The sequence below is a fragment of the Aptenodytes forsteri genome, unplaced genomic scaffold (assembly GCF_000699145.1).
Source record: "Aptenodytes forsteri isolate BGI_AS27 unplaced genomic scaffold, ASM69914v1 Scaffold199, whole genome shotgun sequence".
Classification (NCBI taxonomy): Eukaryota; Metazoa; Chordata; class Aves; order Sphenisciformes; family Spheniscidae; genus Aptenodytes; species Aptenodytes forsteri.
The window spans coordinates 624,502-644,321 of record NW_008795921.1 but is presented as its reverse complement, the minus strand read 5'-3'; the positions used below and the strand labels follow the sequence as shown (position 1 = coordinate 644,321).

Sequence of the window (19,820 nt, the reverse complement as noted above, 5' to 3'; positions counted from 1 at the left end):
CAGATGAGTTAGTTTCAGACTGTGAATGTGGGTATGTAGTTGGGACCTCAAGACAGTTTCTAGTGCAACTACGCAGAGACTTATGAGTAACAACAGCATGCCTCTTCAGCTGATTAAATACCAGGGTTCACTTCATCACTTAATGCTGAAGGAAGTCGTTAGTGGCACAACCAATCAAGCTACTTAATTAATCTGAAGTGTTTGGTGTCTTTTTCCTTGTCCTCTCTAAATACATTCCAAGGACAAAGTCTGGCGGAGAATACAGACAGAAGGTTGCTATGCAGACTGGTTTACTGTCCAGTGCGTTATTAACAGCAAACGAATAATCTGAAGAGTGTTTCACAGATGATACTTAAAGAAAAGACCTCTTACGAACCATGTGAAGGAAAACGTCTGTAGTAAAGGAGGGTTTTTTTTTTTCCCTCCACTTGCCTTTGATTGTTGCTGGGTGTGAAAGGCTTATGGTGTGCTTCTGGGTTCCTTAGACTTAACAGGACTGAGAGGAAACCGATAAATAGATCTGAAAAAAGCAGTCCCTATCTATAGATGATCTGATATCTCCTTGTTGAAAACGAGTGTGCTTATTTTACAGAAGATGGCAGAATTTAGGCCTGACAGTTGTAGATCTAAAATAGTTTCCAGTGGTATAGTTCTGCCAGCTACCTTGTGTGGGGCAAGAACACAGACTGTTCCAGTGAGCTGTTTATCTTACGTTCAAGCAATCACTTGTAAAGTCTGCTTTCCCATGGTTCGGCTGAACCCACATTGTTGCTCAAACCTTGACTCACTCTTGCCAGAGGAAATACTAGGGTAGATGTCGGATCGGTTTGCTTTTGTAAGCAATGCTGAATGCTCTCCTGTTTCTCTGGCCCCTGCTAGATTCTAGGTTGCAGGGAGGCTGATGCCGGGAACTTACGTTTCTGTTGGTGGTGACAGGCTTAAATTATTTATTGACTTGTATCAATCTTGCATCTACCTGTTTCTGAAGTAAGCTTAGAAGGCTGGGGAGATACAACTGTGTGCATTGCAAGAGTTCTCTGAAATCATAGAATCACAGAATAGTTTGGGTTGGAAGGGACCTCTAAAGGTCATCTAGTCCAACCCCCCTGCCGAGGGCAGGGGGATCTTCAACTAGGTCAGGTGGCTCAGAGCCCCGTCCAAAATGACCTTAAATGTTTCCAGGGATGGGGCATCCACCACCTCTCTGGGCAACCTGTGCCAGTGTTTCACCACCCTCAGCGTAAAAAATTTCTTCCTTATATCTAGGCTAAATCTACCCCCCTTTAGTTTAAAGCCATTCCCCCTTGTCCTGTCACAACAGGCCCTGCTAAAAAGTTTTCTGCCATCTTTTTTATAAGCCCCCTTTAAGTACTGATAGGCTGCAATAAGGTCTCCCCGAAGCCTTCTCTTCTCCAGGCTGAACAACCCCAACTCTCTCAGCCTTTCTTATAGGAGAGGTGCTCCATCCCCCTGATCATTTTTGCAAGTTTTCCACACTCTGTAGATTTACAACAGACACTAACTCCTCCTTTCTTACAAAGCAGGGCACTGACATAAAAATTTTAAGCCACAAGTGCTAAACATTTAGATTTTTCCACTCCCACAACAGCAAAGTTGGCTCAAAGGCTTGTTTAATGTGTGGCAGCTTCTTCTAGTTGTTCCTCCCCCCCCAGCAACCAGGCAACTGCTCTGCCGTAGCCAGCAAATGAATTACTGGGCTGTATCTAATGCTGGACTGGAGCAGAAGTGTGCTGTGCTTGTACGGCAGCCTTGTGCCCAGTACTACGAACAGAGTAGCAGTGGAGTCAGGGTGTTTGGCTTGGTGCAGGTACTTCTGATGATAAACATTTCCATTTGTTACCTGTCAAAGCTAGTCCTTTTTTGCCTAATGCATTCTGATAATTGTATTTAAGGGAAAGGGGCACGCCATTTTTTTTTCATTCCTGAACAGGAGTGTGTGCACCTGCATGTTATATTAGAGGAGATTAAAAAGCGGGTTTAACCATGTAATTTACTTTAAGTCCTTTTAAACCACAATTTTAAAGCTGCTGGGTTAATGACAAGAAACAGCTTGCCCTGCGTGGGAGGAAAAAAGCCCTCTTTCATACTTGATGAATTTATATGGCATAATTCTAAGTTTCCCATTATACTGTGGATAGTTGTGGGGAGCTTTATTTCCTGTATCCTTAATTTACAGTCCAGCAAGAGACCAATTACCATATCAGCTTCCTCAAACAACTGCCCAGCTACGATTCTGGAGCTGAAAATGCCCATCATATTTTCCACTCAGCGCTCCTAATAATTGACTGCCATCCCGCACTGTTTGCTTTCTCCATAAAACGGAGCATTTACATGCACTGCTGCCTTCCTCCTTGAGAGGGACTTCCAGTTGCCTCGCTTGTGAACAGGAGGAGATTCAGGGAAGCATCTGACGGGCTCTCTGAGTCCACAAGAACTTGCTTCAGAAGTCAGTAATCTCAAGGCTTTATGGAAACTGCCCTGAGGTCTTACAAAACTGGTGCTAGAGGGTTGACAAGGAAGGGGCCCCTCAAACTGCCCTTGGCCACAGGCTGCGAGTCCAGGACAGCGCAAACCCGGGAGAAGACTTGGGGCGCTTGAATCAGTTCTGCAGATGGCTACAGACACCAAGTGTCTCTGCACCATCTTGATAAGAAATTGTGTGAGGCTGTCAGATCTCTGTGGTTGGCAATGCTCAAACCTCAGCTGCACATGGCCCTCGGCTGCCTGCTGTTAAACAGGCTCTGCTCTCAGTACGGAGCAGCACCAGAGGACCGCTGCAGGACTCTTCCTGCCGAAATTACGCCGATTCTAACGCAGCAATGGGTCTGTCCTGGCTTTGTATCCCAACAGCCACAAAGGCACTCAAGCTTCCTTGGCAATCAAAAAGCAGGATCTCCCCAGGAGATTATTGCAGAAAGATCCTTTCCTTTCAAAATCCACTACCAAAAGTGAACAAAGACAGCCATAAAATCACCTGGTTAAGGTCAAGATGCTTCATTAGAGAAATGAGAACTTAGCAGAATCTGTACTTATGTGACTTCGGAAACCTGCACGGGAAAGAGGCGGCTGTATACCATGACCTACAAGCAGTAGTCCCTACTACCTGTTTCTGCAGACGGAAGGGCAAACCAGCCAGTATACAGCTGCCCTTTGCTTGGATTCACTAGAATAAAGAAATCATCAGATTTTGTTTGCTAAAGCAAAAGCCTGCAGGGTGACCTCTGCAGGAGGGCAGGGAGGGGGAAAAAGAAGCTGCACTGTACAGTGGAGTGGGAAGCGGTAAAAAGAACGACTCCTACAGCGATGCGAGCAGGAGCAAACTGAAGGTGGGGTCTCCCTTCTCCCTGAGCTGAGCCCCCCAGGTCACCCAGCCCTGGAAGCAGAGGGCAGTTAATTCAAACTGCTGCTGTTCGCTACATGACTGGCCGGAGATCTTCAGCAAGAGGAGCAGCAAAGCTGCAGGAAGCTCATTTGCAGGAACCGACAGCGAACCGACAACCCAGCAGTTACTAGCTGGATCCTATTCCTAGTTCAGCTGCAAAAGTCCTTTATTTGGGTCGCACCCCCAAAGCCTCACCCATCATTCCCAGCATGAAGCTCTCCAACCACCACCTCTTTTACAAGAAACTGTCAGTCACAGGGGTAGTCATTAAAGGGTTTCTACAAATAATAGAGTTTAATTGTAACTACAGTAAAGATTTTCTATATACATTATGTTCACTGCTTCGGGTAGTATAGATTTGCCATGCATGTTTTATTGCACATATAAATAGTATACAAAGATTCGTGAAGATTCTCTTTTTAGCCATACAGGTTAAGACTAGTATAGATTTGCCATGCATGTTTTATTGCACATATAAATAGTATACAAAGATTCGTGAAGATTCTCTTTTTAGCCATACAGGTTAAACCTGCATAAAAAGAGTTGTATTACAAAATATTTAGAGCTATTTATTTACAGCCAACTTCAAGCACATACTGAAAGACACTATCAGGAGAAAAACAAAATTTTAATTATGAAAAAACAAGATTTGTCAAAATAATAATTACAAAGCTTCATGTTACCATATATACATTGTAAAAAAATACTCAGGAAACCTGCATTTTATCCCTCAAGATGCAGAAATCAATATTCCTATTTTCATACTCGATCTTTGAATGCTTTTAAAATTTGATAAACTCTGACTTGAAAACTTATTTTCTTTACATTGCTCGTGCTTTTTGACAAAACAGATATTTGTGCAGCTCTAAAATATTAAAATACATTTTAATTTAGTGTTAAAGTGCACAGTACATTTTCTAGGAAACAATATGCTAGCTGCCAATCAAAATTACAATTTAAGTCAATGTTCCCTCTATAAAATAAACGCTTTCGCTTTGGTTGAAGTAACTGGATATTCCACGCATACTGTATGTCTCACTGTCTGCGAGTCCGCTCTCCTCCTCCTAACACGTTGCTGGCAATACAGACTAGCACATTGGCAACTTGTGGTATTAAAACGCGTGGTCTGCATTCAAATACTGTATTAACGATTAAAAGTCTGCTATTGGAATAGTGGTAGTTCTAAATGCAGTGTCTGTGAACGCGCGTGTAACTCTGCCTAGCTACGTAGTAGTGACCAGTATGCATCGTTCTTCCAAAAAGTCTTTATACAATAGTTCTCTCCCCGTTCTCTTGCTCACCTATTTACTCCTCCCACCGCATTGCCTCTTTTTTGTCGTCACGCATTTCGAGCTACCTGCTTGTGTGCACCACTGACCCCTGACAGCCAGCCTTTCCGCCACATGCAGCGTTCCTGTCCCGCTTGCCGAAGTTACATCGCTAGCTTCTCGTAGGAAAGAAAAACGGATGTTCCAGATACGGTGAGAATGGCCGTGCTGGAACTTTTTGATCTAAAACGTGTGATGTTTTAATAATAAATTATGCTTTTTAAAATCTCTTCCAACAATTTTAAGTAGTGGTAAGAAAAAGAACCTTATTTCCTATTGCTGACATGGGATTAGAGGTCTGATCCTGCAAACATTCGCTACGGAACTTTGTGCTTAATTCTGTGGGAAAATGATGGAGACTATAAGGAGAAGCACTGTACCCAGCAGGTTGTATCTGGAAGATCAGGTCTTCTGAGACCGCCTTTAGCAATTTTAATAATTTTATCTCCTCTCAAAGGAATCCTCGAAGAAAACAATTAAAATTTTTTGGCTACCTGGTAAATCTCGCTGATGTTCTTGTGCTGTTTTGTATTATTTGTTCTGTAGTGCTGTAGTCTTTAAAAGAACTCAAGTTACAGTGCAAAATTATATTTCAAGACACATGATCCTAATGCACATCACTCATTTTGTTGTGGCAAAAGTTAAATGTCTTGGTGCATAGTAAAATAAGCAATCAAAAAATATTTGTTCACATTTATTTTTCAAGTTTACATCTTTCCTTTTTTTTTTTTCTTTAAAACATCTATATACAAATAAAATGGGTGTGCTCTCAGTTTCAGCCAATTTAGTCTAGCGGGGGGAAAAGAGCTACTGGAATGTAGGAAACTCAAACGGAATGCAGGCAAATTTTTACCAATGTTCCACAAATTCAAGAAATAAAGAATGCCATTCCAGCTAGCTGTTCTTTTAATAAAAGCACCTATTTTGTTTGCTTTTTATCTTACTTATTAGAAAATACAATTTATGGAGATCTAGAGCTACTGCACTCCAAATAGAATAAAAAATAACTAAATATTTATATTAAAATAAAGTGTTTAACCACAAAAAAGCAGTAATAAAATACAGTTTCCTAATTTACATTTTGCATCCAAAGGATGAATAACAACTCACTAATAAATAATATTTATATAAATATTTTATGTCAGGGTATCATTAAAAGGCAATAGCCTGAAGCAACTGCAGAAAAACCTAACGTGGTCGAAGTCGGATTTACTCTCCCTCGTCCCGTCCCCCCCAAAAATGATTACAATGATTCTTAGTTTAATAATACGAAGGTATCTTGCTGCAAGACAGCTGTGTACTCCACACATTTTCAAGTGGCAGAGAGGTGGCTGTTTTAGTAAGTACTGTACAAAGCGAGCTATAAAAGCAGTGAAGCGCCCATTTGCACTATAAAATGTTTCTGTTTAGTTTCTGGTTTGTAGTTCGACGCACATGTACAGTCTGAAAGATGATTTTAAAATCAGAAGTATAAGGATACTCTTGGAGCACTGGTTTTTTTCAATGCAGTTTGAAAAGATGGGCAGTATTTTGATTCTTTGATGGCACAGTGGAGCTGGTAACAGCAGAGATAGTAGTTTCATGTGAATAAAGCTTGTTTCACTGTGGTTACATCTAGCAATGCTTGAACTGTTACGCTCACTTTTACCAAGCCCTTTTCTTCTAGGATGTGATGTGGTAGGCAGAGCTTCTCCTAGAAAAAGACAAACAAAGGAGTAAAGATTAGGATAGTCAATACTCGCTGCAAAACGTTGCTTTACATGAACACAGTTGGAACACAAAGCCCAACACGCAGAAACCGTTTCCTATTTTCAGTTAAAAAGAACTTCCTCTGATTTTGACAGAAAGGCTCTGATTTTGCTCTCATTACACCTATGAATTAGTGACAGATCTGGTAATATTCTGGGCCTCAGAAACCAACCTCTTCTGTGGTCATTACAGTACGTAAACCTCTTAGTTACTAAGAGTGAGGGCCAGCAAGTACACACTGAACTTTCACCTGCAAAGTGAGATAACACGGCATTTGCCCGTTACTAGGTATGAGTGAGACTGGGGACAGAAGGCTGGTTTTATCAGTCAAAAAAAGTTCTACCGCTGAGCTCTGGACAGGTAGGTCTTGGTCCCAGGATACGCACCTTGAAAGCCACCCATTAGCGTTTACAGACAAGTGTGTGTAATGTTGTGCATTCAATGGGCGAAGCGTTTCGTTCTGAGTAATTAGCAGCTTACTTTGACATATCCAGGACTCAACTTTATTCACCGTTAGGACACAGCAGTCATGGCCAGGATGAAACCTACTGGCTGTCCACAGAGGCTGTTACACCAGAAGACAGTCAAACAGTAAATACTGTATCTCCTACAGGTAACAAGACGCTCCCAGTGAATAATTACAGAAAGCCTTGCTTAGAGAGGTAGCCTTGTGTCATGGTTGGCTCTCTTTAAAAAGAAGTTTTTCTTAATGTAACTGGGTATTCCCGTTAATGAAATCCATGACATTATGAAATCAGGCAGCAGGTTTATAAAAAAATAAACGGAAAGGCTAGACTACATCACATAAACCATAATTACACCTGTGAGACTTAGTGCCACAACATGGAAGCCAGAAGTGGGATGACAAAAATATACAGATAGAAACCCAAACAACGCTATTAAACACAAACACGTGGATACGGTGTCTGGCTCGTGAAGTCCTTACACTGTGCATGTCAGATTGCTTTAAGTTTGAAAAGGCATCATCTACGTGATCTAACCTTCTGTTCTTTCCCTAAGCATCCGTACGTGACCATCAGCAGACATGGGACACTAATTTTTCAGAAAGAGAGGGTTGTTTTGATATTCTCAGTATTGAATCTCTTAGCTGTTCAATAAACTTTTAGCTTCTAAAAGTACTGATGCATTTGAGATTCTATTTTAATTAATTGCCTGTCTTCTACTGAATATTCTTCTTGCTTCTGTAATGTCAACTAAGGGTCTCTTATTTTATCTTTATGCAACTCATGGTCCTTTGTCACCCTTCCTCATATTCACATTGATTATATCTCCAATTTAAGCATCACTAATCTTTTCAACCTCTCTTCTCATGACACATTTTGTTCAGCTCTAGTCCCTTCTCTGACCCCTGTGAACCGTTAAAACTAAATATAATATTCAGGATGATGGAACTGATACATACAAGAACAATTAATACAGTTTTTATCATGTTATGCACCTATGTTTAATTGCTTTTATCGGCTTCCACTGTCGTCCACTCTTTGCTCAGGAAATCCCCTCCAGTGGGCCACAGCTCCATCAGAGTAGTACCAGTATTAAACAGCTGCTCCGCTTCTTCTGATGTTTATGACTTTCTTTTGTTAATGAGTATTTCCTTTATGCACAACCAACACTTAGCTTGCTTAAATTTTTTGTCAAGTTCCTCACACCCCACTCCAGCCTCAATGAGACAAGAACTGTGAAACTTACCTATTAACTACTGAGCCTAAAAAGTGAGAGCCAAAATTCATTCACAAGCATGGCATCTAATACCGATAACTGTAATTTATCTATATTTTATGTTTACATTTTATATTCACTAGTTAAGATGTTTTAATATTTTACTATCTTATGTTTAAAAGATTTATTTTAAACTTAATTTGTAATTATTTTTTTTAAGGTTCATGGTTATAGCCCAGAACACCAAACACACACTGTGGATTCCTTCTGCACTCACAGACCCAAGAAACAATTTCAAACAGGTAATTTTCAAGGAGCTTGGCTGAGTAGGTCTGCAAGAGATGGACAACATACATTTCTCCACATGGAAGATGCTACAACATTCTGGTGATCTGCTAACGCTGGGTTTCCACTTCCATTGAGTTTGTGGATTCTGATTCACATTGACCAGACAGCTGCAGCAACTGCCCCCCATTCCTGCCTGCTACCGTGCCCCTCTCTGCTGGAGCTATTTGCCCAGTCAGCACAAAGGAATATCCCCATCTTGCAGCTATCCCAGCTCATCACCCAGATTTCCATTCCAAACCTACCCTAAACTGGTCATTTAAGTTAAGACACTGGGTTCTGCAGTTCATTCTTGTTTGTTCTTCTGACTGAGATAAGGACCTGCAAGCTGTCAGAGACAGTTCTCCCAGCTTTTATTCCTCTGGAAAAAAGTGTCTTTTCCAGAGAAATATATCAATATATTTTAGGATGCAAACTCCTAAAATGATACCTGATTAGCACTGGAGTAGCTAGAAAAGAAGGTAGATAGTGATATCAAATAAAAGGAAAAAAACAAAACAAAACAAAATATTTCTACTTCAAATTTATGTTTTTTACTAAAAAATATTTTGCCAATCTGAAGTCTTGGGACACAGTTCATATAAAAGTCTACAACACTCTGATGCAGATAATTTTAAACCAAAATATATTCATCTTATTTATCGAGAATAACATTTCACTTCAGATGTCTGATTTGCATTCTCTCCACGCTCTTCTACTTCTTTCCTTGCACAATAGGCTCTTGTTTCACAGATTTGGTGGCCCACAACATGCCAATATTTCATTAGTCTTCCATGCTAGACAAGGCATTAAATAATAGTGCCTGCTGAATCCAATATCTGAAAACTAAGCTATGAGCATTACAAGGCTGAAGGGTAAGGATCGAATCCAAAAACCCAGCCCCAAAACAACCTACCTTGCTAGATATTTATGTTTGAGAATATTCTAAATTTTTCTATTGAAGCCAAATTTGCTGGAAAAGCCACAGTTAAGGATGTTGCCCTTAGAAAAACTTAAATTCTAAACTTACCATTTTTGTGGCACCTTACAGCACTCAGAACTATTCTGGCATGCTTTCTCACTAGGAATTTTGCAGTTGTTTATAAGCACATTTTCACTAAAAGCATAAAGGATTGCATGCCTCATTTCATATAAAAACCCGATCCAATATAATTTTTCTCCTTTTAAAGACAATGCATGTTCTAATTCTTTTAAATACAGTATAGTAATCCAGTTTGCATAAAGCAACCTCTCCCCCCCCTGCTGTATTTACAAGATGCCTACTCAAATAAGGAAGGCTATTTAAGGAGGTCTATAAAAAAACCCAGGACTGTAAACTGTGTTCTAGGAGTGAGAAGTTTCACAGCATGTTACTTTTTCATATTATACATCATTCTTCATTAGTGCTTGAAACATATACAATTGACAGCCTTCTCTTATTAAGCAGAAGGTGGAACTTGGTTAGTATTTTATAGTTCTGCAGTTAAGCATGCAGCTATGATGAACTTTCCAAAACTGACAGTGAGACCTACGCCATCTCCTAAAAATGACAAACTTCATCTTAACGTGTCACGAATCCATTCTCTACTCTAAGCCCTAATCACTATCTTCAAAGCTTTGTAAATGGCTTTCATCAACCCTGCCTCACATACTTTTCAAATCACGGCTTTAGAGTAATATATTTAACTCTTCTCAGAATAAGAAAAATCAAATCCTGCCAAGGATGGAATCCAGAGCACACTGATAACCAACTCAGCTTTCTGCATAACAGCAGTTACCTTGGGCCAAGATCCCAGGTGTCTCAAGTCCATTTTCCATGCTCTGCCTCACTCTCTAACCCACTACAACTGCTATCTAGAAACCACTGACAGCAGAGCTGTGAAGCTGCAGGCCATGAAGATTTCAAACCTTTTCTTAAATCTTGGCATTTTGAGACAATATGCCTGACCAACCAAGAGAAGAACTCACCCATGACTCTGAGGAGACTCAACCTCACCTACTTCTCCCTCCCCATCTTTGATAAGATTTCCGTCCCTTTTACATCAACATCAAACCCATAACACTTCAATATAGTAGTATGAATCGCCTCTCTAAAAATACCCCTGTTGAAACCATCGCTGAACAAACCCCAGAAAGACAGACAAAAGAACTGGCTACTAATTCTCAAGACCAGTCTAAAAATCTTTAAAAACAGTTGTGGAGGGAAGGGCTGCCACTCCACTCACAGCAGCATGAATATCTCTCTTCTCTATCTACCACAAAAATGAAGATCAAAATTTTTAATGTATTTTTTCTCCCTAAGAACACAGAGGAACTTAATTATGTGTTGCAAGCAAACCACTTTCTACAGACACATAGCCATTTTGAATGGATAAAGATGTTTTCAAACTCATCATGAAGCAAAAGAACAAACTCCTTTTGACAGGGGGGAAAAAAAAAAGGCACAAAAAGGAGGCAGCAGCCAGAAGGCTGAGTCACAAAGCAACACAAGACGACAGTAAAACAGGTGTACCCACAAACATACATGTGTGCATGTACTTGCCAGGGCAAGTTTCTAATCCTGGAGCAAAACGTCTGATTTAGACGACGTAGAAGAAAACCAGGAATACACAAGGACACCGATCCCACAACGATACATGACACGCTACACATACATGTCTGTTTTCTTTGACATCAGATGACTTCAAAGTCAAGACAACTGTTTGAATTGGTTTATGCTAGGGCAAGCAGCTTGGCAAGTCAGATACAGTAAATATTCATCAAAAAAAGTAATTGTTGCCATTATATCATATGGGCAAGCAGTGAAATGACTGAATCATGATAACAGCAGGGCCCAACTGTATTTGTTAGCAAAAATACAGAGAAATGGAATTCTACAATTTGGCAAGAGCCTTTATCTTTCTTCCTTGTATTTGCAGAATATGAGATTTCAGATCTACAGGGAAAAAATAAAATATTCATAAAACAAATACTAGAATGTGTAGTTTCTCCAAGGACAAATTAAAAAAATAAGTCCATGTAATGCCCATCATTTAATGTTTGGAGCCAACTACTCTGAAATGGAAAGTCACTAAAAGAAACATCAGGGCCTTATATTTAAGCAAACATGTCAAATACACAAAACCTTGAAATTTTGCTAGGTCAAGGTCAAGTTTTCTTTTTAAAGAGTTGAAAAAACTATAGCAAATATTTACTTTTTCACATATCTAAGGCAATTTGAAATTATGTCTTTTTATATGTATTTTCCTTCTCTACTATTACTGTTGATGTCTGCATGTGTCCAAATGCCCTGAAGTTACCATTTGAAGTACAAAAGAAAAGAGCAGAAGATAAAAAAAAGCACAGTAATTAAGGCTACAGGTATATTTCATCATTGTTTCCTTTTAATTTCCAATGGAAAGATTAGTATGTTTTGTAAAGAATACACTTATGACCAGATGTGACAAAGCAAAAAAATCCCCAGACCTTCAATACTGCAGCTGCAGTTCTGTATTTGGAGTCATAGCCAGTTATATGTCTAAATATGTGCATCTTCTGACTATGTAATAAATTGCAAATATTTACAAAACTGTATTTGCAGATGGTGGGCTTTGGACCCTTTTAAGAATTCTGGCCTTGAGCCATAAAATTTTAAAAGTAGACAATATATTTTGCCAAAACGCCTCACAGTTTCATTCTAACATGCTAAGAAAACAGTGACCTGAAACTGCAAGGAAAAAAAAACTTAATAAAGACAGACACACATGAAACAGTAAGAGAAAATGTATACCTACAGGGGAAATATCAATTATACCATAACCTTATATATTAAATTCCGAGAGATAAAGTGAAGGAATGAGAGTGTTTTGTATCATCAAAGTAGAATGGGTCACTACCTTAAAGCATTTTTATACTGCTCTTTCTGCATAATGCAGCTTATGTGCTAGAAATGAAGGAAATGGCAAAGGTTCACAAAACCTGCTCTACCATTTTTTCTAAACCCGCATATATGACTGCTTTCATTTTTTTGTAACAGGAGTAAAATGCTAAGAATACTTCTTTTTTGTGAAAAACAATTACATGGCAATAATTTGGAAGTTTATTAATGTATATGGAGGAGAAAACCAGGCTGAGTACTTGCTCAGGTCTAATTCAATCCCCGTTCACATTAAGTGTAACTTTCAGAAAACATATTAGGAACACAATGGGATCCATATACAGCTTTTAGCTGTAAAAGTTTGTTAATATACAAGAAAGAGGCATTTGAAGGACTACTACACTGCATTACACTGCACTTGAACGTATTTATCTGTTTCCTGGCTCAAGGAAAAAGAAAGCCAAATCCTCACATCAAAATGGCACTTGTAATCCAGTGCAAACCCTTTTTACCTGCATGTATATCCACTGCAATTTGTATTTGTTACTTTATTGCAGTATGGATGAGATGACCTCCACAGGATAAAAGAAAAATCAATATGATGGGCACAATACAGATTGTAGTAGACCAATTTATGAAGAAATCACAATTTGAAAATATCTGATGACCATTGCAATGGAAAAAACTGAATGGGGAAAGAAATGGGGGAGCAAATATAATTCATGTTATCAATGAATATGTGGGTGAACTACAATGTACAGTTTTTAAACCCAAGGTCATCAACTTAATCACGTGACTGGCTGTGAGCAGTAAGTACCAATCCTATATAAACAAAAGTCTCAATATTGGGATCTCCTCAAAGGTGGAGAACCACCAGTCAGTTGAACTGTTGGTTTCTCAAGTACTAAAGCCACAGGAACACCAACACAGAAACAGGACTCTGAATTTTGCAAAGAACCCATTAGAGTAGATTAATGAGCTACATACATGTTTTAGTTTCCACCTCCCCATTTAGTGGGAGAATTATTGGCTTCAGGGATGGGCAGACAGGTATTTTTCACATTTGCATTATGTTTGAAATATATTTTGAGAACCATTACTATATTCACATTTCGAGAAACATAAGGGTATATTTTACTACTCCTTTCCGTGTAAGATTTATGTATATTCGGAAGTGTTATCAATAACAACCCAAAAAAATACAAAACTGGATAAACTTCATGTATGGTAGTAAGGCTGTGCTTGTCATGAAGCAAGAATGTTCATTTTTCACAGTTTGATTTCACAGATGGCTTCAACTCCGTAACTACAAGAAAGTGCTTGTAATGTTACACTTTAATTACTGTATATTGTCATAGTTGAGAATAGTGAGAAAATGTACTCAAAGTAACTAAAAGACAACTCCGTTTGCATGGTAGGCATATGTAAAGTTAAAACTTTGGACAAGTTTGAGAGATTATTATTGTTATGACTGTTATGACTTGTGCGTTGTTATGACTGGGGTATGTTCAGTTGGTCTACAGTGGCACAACAGTAGTTCAGTTTCTAACCCAGTGTCTAGTCTGACAAAACACTCAAAAACACTGAAGACATGAACTTCCATTTCTGCACACTGGAAATGCAAAACACACTGATATACTACTTCTCTTACCTCCCTCCCAAAGCTACTGAATACAGTGGATAATCAGACATAATATTAGACAATGAGACAGATGTGTACTATAGGACGGTATCAACAACTTTCACCACCTGATTTTCTAATTTCAAAAAATGTTAAAATATACTCATACATGTAGATCGGTACTATATAAGGGGTGCACAACACAAAGCATTGACAGGAGACCTGTTTACCACTTACGGGAGCAGGAGTAAAATCCCAGCCCAAGAGAAGACATCACTTTTGTCTCAAATACCAACACTGGATTATAAAGAATCATACAATTAATAGATTCTGAACTGATTCAAACTTTATGTCACTTTCTCAGTTTCACTAGGAAATCAACAGCGTTAAAACAAGACAACGAAAATCAAGACAAAGATCTGCTGAAAGTGGAAGCTTAAATGTTGAGCTCCGATCCGGAGTAAGCAAGTGTCCGGTGTCGGAATCACTGAAACGAGCCACACAGTTAGAAGACAGGCCTGTGCAGGATGAGGGCACAAGTCTATAGCTACACACCCACCTAACTAATACCTTTTCCTCAAGTATAAAGAACCTAGGAGCACTCACTGAACTCATGCCTGGTCACAGAAGACACTCTTTACAATAGAGTTGTTATATATGTATGCACTGGAAGCTGCTAGACACTAAATGCTTTAAAAAAATTGGATTTATCCATTGTCTGAAATTAATTTTTCCATCTTAAAATACATATCTAATTATACATTTCATCCTTTTTATATATGTATGTATATATTTCAGCCATGGAAACCAGGAACAGAACTACATTTAGAAGTTTTTTAATAAAATTTTACAAGTATCTGTGGAATGGGAATATTTATAGTGTAGCACTAAATCATAACCATATGGCCAGAATAATCAGTAACATACAAGTTCTTATGCTAGTTATTCTCTAAAAGTCTATAGGTAATTTTTTTATATACTAGGCAGTGAGAAATGAACATTTTTATTTCACAGACACGAAACTGAGGTCCTTTGGTTAGCTAGCTTGAGACTGAATTACAAATGTAGCCAACAGCATCTAGGCCAATATTGCAATGTCAATATAGGTTTATATTCAAGGTTTTTGTATTTTTCAATCAATTTTCATTTGTATATTTCATGTTCATGCAGAGTAAAACAAGAAAAAAATTGCCTTATTCAAGTTTTACAATAGATGAACAGAACACAGAACTGGAAGGGAAATGGAGGTCATCAGTCCAGCACTCTAACCATAGGCAGAGTTCAAACATACCAAAACGCCTCCTGGCTAATGTTTATCTAACCAATTCTTTAAAACCTCGTAGGATGGAAAATCTAGAGTCTTCCAGGATGATCTATTTTCCTAGCTACATTGTCTTTGTTACATTCGTTACACAAACAAACAAACAAACATTACCTGCAGTTGCACAGGTGATGAAACAGCGACAAGATAGTGACGTGACTTGCTTGACGTCACACATAAGAATGGCAGATACAGGAATCTAACAGCTTATTCTCAAACTATCTTATGGCATCACACTGTACTCCACCATCTTCATCCTGAAACATTCTAAAGTCCCTTGCCTATTATGGGTTGCTCATAGCCACCACTAATTTACAGTCATCTTTGGGGTGTAACATAGCAAGTGTTTAAAAGCAGTTCAACACTGCTTTGTGCAACAGAAGAAAAAGATTATTCTGTGGAATCTGGAGGAAAACAAAATGTAAGTAGGAAAACGTAACTACTCCAGTATGGAATTTAATCAGAACAGTAGAGATGACCAACAATCTTTAAAGTTACAGTACTCTTGTTAATCTCAAGGATTAAAAAATAACAATAATTTGAAAGATAGTTCTCTAAGTGCTCTTAACACAATGTACGTTGAGATAATTGGCACCAACTCAGAAAATACTATCACCTGTTGAAGTGCCACCTCAGTTGCTTAAATATCTGCAGCATTCTTCGATTTTCACAAAAAGTAAGAGGCTCAGTTCTGTTTAGCTTGTGATACACATCTAGCCTCCACCCAAAAGTGGGATAAGAGTAGCTTCTCTGCTTTAACACATTTAGCGTGTAGTCTAGGCAACATAAAAGAAAACAAACTATAAATAAAGAGGTACATAAGTTCTTAAACTAGAGCTGGAGGGGGGAGAAGAGATGGGACTTGCCTTCAAGATGCTACTCCCTCTCTCCCCTATTTCAAGAGATTAATAAAGATATTACAAGGAAGGGAAGCGAGGGAAAGGGAGAAGTTTGTAAGACAAAGGAAGGAAATTAAGTACCTGTAATTTGTCAGAGACAAAGCAGAAAGTTTGTGTGCACATGCGAACAGGTTATGCTGTTAGCACATTCCAGTGATAAGTTATATACATCAAGACTATAAAAAGTATGTGGAAAAGACAAAAGCCTATTAGATCCCAGGAGCGAAAGGTAGAAGTTGATTGTGGGGTTTTCTCCCCGAGGGCGAGCAGAGTGTCAACAGTCTTTCGAATGTGACGAATATCCGACTGCAGGATGTCATACGGAGAGCAGAGGTCAGCCTATCCCGAAGGGCAGCCATTAGAACAGAAAAAAACAGTGCATAAAATTAAAAATACAAAAATAGAAAGATATTGATAAATAAATTATCACAATATTCTAGCATAAACATGTAGGAATAGTTTCTTCCTAGTATTGCCTTAGTCACTAGACACGCCAGCTTTCTTTTAATTCCTCTAAATACTGAAGCTATCGTATAATAACAATGTTAAGATAGAAGAGCTCAGGCCTTCAAATCCTTCCAAAATTATGCCCAGATTCACAAGGGTAAGGAGGTGCATATGATCCACTTATTCCAATGAGATCTGCACACCTTTGTCCATCTGGGCCTTATTCAAATACTTAAATGGAACCAGTTGTAAAATTTAACTTATACAATAGCAAACAGTGGGTTAGAAAGGTGTTAAAAGCACAAGCAGCAGCAATATGAAGTCTCAAGAAAAAGTACTTAAATTTAGAAGTATGCAAAATTCTCTAACATAATAAATAATCTAAAACTTGGTATTCAAATATCATCTTAAATGATACCCTGGGATGGAAACTGAAAAAGTCAATGTAGCACTAACTATACTTAATTTGAATAGTTTCTAAACTGAAGAATTTGATACTAAATTCCTTAGGTAGCATTTTAAAAGTTATTAGCAGGTTAGATTCCCATACTTTTTTTGGAAAGTATCAATGACTTTATGTAGCAATTTACTCTAGACTAGCTATACAAAATGCAATGTAATATGTAATAATAATATCAATATGCACACACAATATTTAACATTAAAATCAAACCAAGCAACAACTAGTACTTTCAAAACACAGTCTAAGATACACCATTTTACATTGCAAGTGAGGCCTTACTATCAACAAAGATGGTGAATATTTACCAAATAAAAATATACAAAGCAGGAAAGAGATCCCCTGTTTCAGAGGAACACTGTGTTTCTTTAGTAGCTTTTCAGTTTCACTTGCTTAATGAATTGACAGTGCACCCAATAAATGAAGACACGGAAGTTCGGATGTCTGTTTTCTGTTAGTGCAAAGTTTCAAGGTCTAGTTGGCAATAAATTAAACTTTAAAATATTTAAAAGGCCTTTCTGACCTGAAAAGTGACTAGTGAAACTGGAAGTCAGAACTGTCATTCATATCAAAGAAAAAAGGGACACTTTTTTTTTCTTTTTCTTTTTTGCTTACCATGCCTGGTTCTAGCTTTAACAGGAGTTAAAAGCTGCAAAATTTTAATTTTGTTACCTAGGCCAGCAGATACACAGAGGGGGAAAAACACCCTGCCTAGCAACAACACCGCCGTTTTTACAGTAATTTTTCAGAATTTTTTCAACTCAAAATTCTAGTGCGATATAAACTTCAATGCAACTGTATTTGGCTTTTTCTAAAGGATGAAAGCTCACAGACAGGTGATATAAACTTCAATGCAATGGTATTTGGCTTTTTCTAAAGGATGAAAACTCACAGACAGAACAAAACATGCTGATCTTGTTTAAAAATGGGGTAGGACTAGTACTGCATTCAAGAACATCTACATCCACAAGCTGCTTACCAGAGAAACAAATTTTAGGGCAAACAAACTACTCACTCACGACTATCAGCTATGTAATATATTGCACTTTTACCAAAGACACCAATAAACCCAGCAAATACTGGATTAATTTTAAAATAGCATACAAGACTTAATTCCTACTTGTTGCAAAAATATCCCAAAAATAATCTAAGATACATTGAACTTAAATTTCTATAAAAAATTTGACAGAACTTTTAAAAAAAAAAAATTCTTGTTTTATTTTGGGCCACCACCACACACACCCCCCCAAACAGTCCTTACTGCAGTCAAATAGAGAAGGAAGTAATTTCAGAGTTAAGGAATGAGAGCTGGTAATAGGTTGAATTTTTACAGGCACTGAAGAACTTGCTAACCAGAGATTAACATACTAAGCAGTATACAGGAGAAGCCAAAGCGTACAGAAACAGCCAACACATGCAGAAGAAACTTCCTATGGGAACCGCCATGCTGTGCTTAGAGAAATTCAGTGAAACCTGGGGAAGCCTGAGAAATGTCTGATCATTTTTACTTATTTTTGTGTGTTCTGGGACAATGGGTAATTTAGTGTTACATTCACACCTTATTAAGTAAAATATTTATATTGTATGTATTTTAAACTTCTGTAATGTAACTCTAGATAAAAAAAAAATAAAGCTTTTCAGTAATGGTGAATGTATTTCCACTTAAGTTACCAGAATTTTACAGATGCTGTGAAATGAAAATACCAAACTAAACATGACATCATGAAATAGTGAAAAAGTACATGACCCCCACCCAAAGTCTCAAAGACAACCAACCACCCACCCATCCATCGCAAGCACTGCCCTTCTCATTTAGGAGACTGAAATGATTACTAGTAAGAACTAAAAAGATCTATATACTTAATCATTACATTTATGGACTGACTTGTTATGTCTATGAAGCTACATGATTAAATCATACAGCTGCCAAAATCATGCACGCAAAATAAACACAGTAAGACAGAATGGGAACAGCAAAAGCATAACCAGCTGTTTGTGTGCACAAACCACCCTCACTCTACATGCTCCTGCAGTGACTGTGAAAACAGACAGCATTTCAAAACCAACCTCCTCAAATTTTGACTGGTAAAAGAAGTCGAGTAAGTCTGCAGAAGTGCATTAAAGAATGAAGTCCATAGTGCATTAAAGAATGAAGTCTGTAGTGCATATGCGCTATACTCAAAACACAAATGAAAGGAACCTCAGAATTATGCTTTCAGTACTCTAATTGACAGCATACTGAGCCACTTAACTCCATACTGTAGGCCAAATAGTGTACATTACCGAGCCCAGAACGAAAGGGTGGAGAAAGGAGTCATACCTCATAAAACTTACTGCAACTTCATGGATGCCTCCTGATGAAACTATGGAGAAGTAACTGATTACGTGAATTGATCAGAAAACAAGCATAAGTGGTAATGAAAATATACCTTGCATTAAACTGAGAAACATGATTACCAGTTGAACAACTAATAGGTGGATAGAAGATAAAACACTTGACACTCTCTGCTTGGTTACTTCTTTTACTTTGTTCTGCCAGTTTTAGCATACAAAAGCCTCCTGTTTTTTTCTGTTTGTTTTACTTAATTAGCAATTCCTACACTAACACAAATCATATTGATTTTTAGAATAATTCTGGCTGACGTTGCAACATAGCGGACCTAGTTTTCGGGGAGGAGGTGAGATGCAGTAATAGCTCCTGTCTGCAGGACTCGAAAGTCACAGGAAGGGGC

General features: G+C 38.2%; 1 protein-coding gene across 1 annotated transcript in view; it reads right to left on the bottom strand.

The window, feature by feature from the left end:
- Nucleotides 1-3,684: 3,684 nt before the first annotated feature.
- Nucleotides 3,685-19,820, bottom strand: part of LRCH1 (leucine rich repeats and calponin homology domain containing 1) — a 167,253-nt gene continuing 151,117 nt past the window's right edge. Inside the window, exons 21-22 of the mRNA XM_009284911.2 lie at nucleotides 3,933-6,424; nucleotides 3,685-3,841 (exon numbers count right to left, since the gene is read on the bottom strand). Coding sequence (XP_009283186.1) covers nucleotides 6,311-6,424 — 114 coding nt within the window. The 3' untranslated portion in view covers nucleotides 3,685-3,841; nucleotides 3,933-6,310. The remainder of the gene's footprint in view (nucleotides 3,842-3,932; nucleotides 6,425-19,820) is intronic.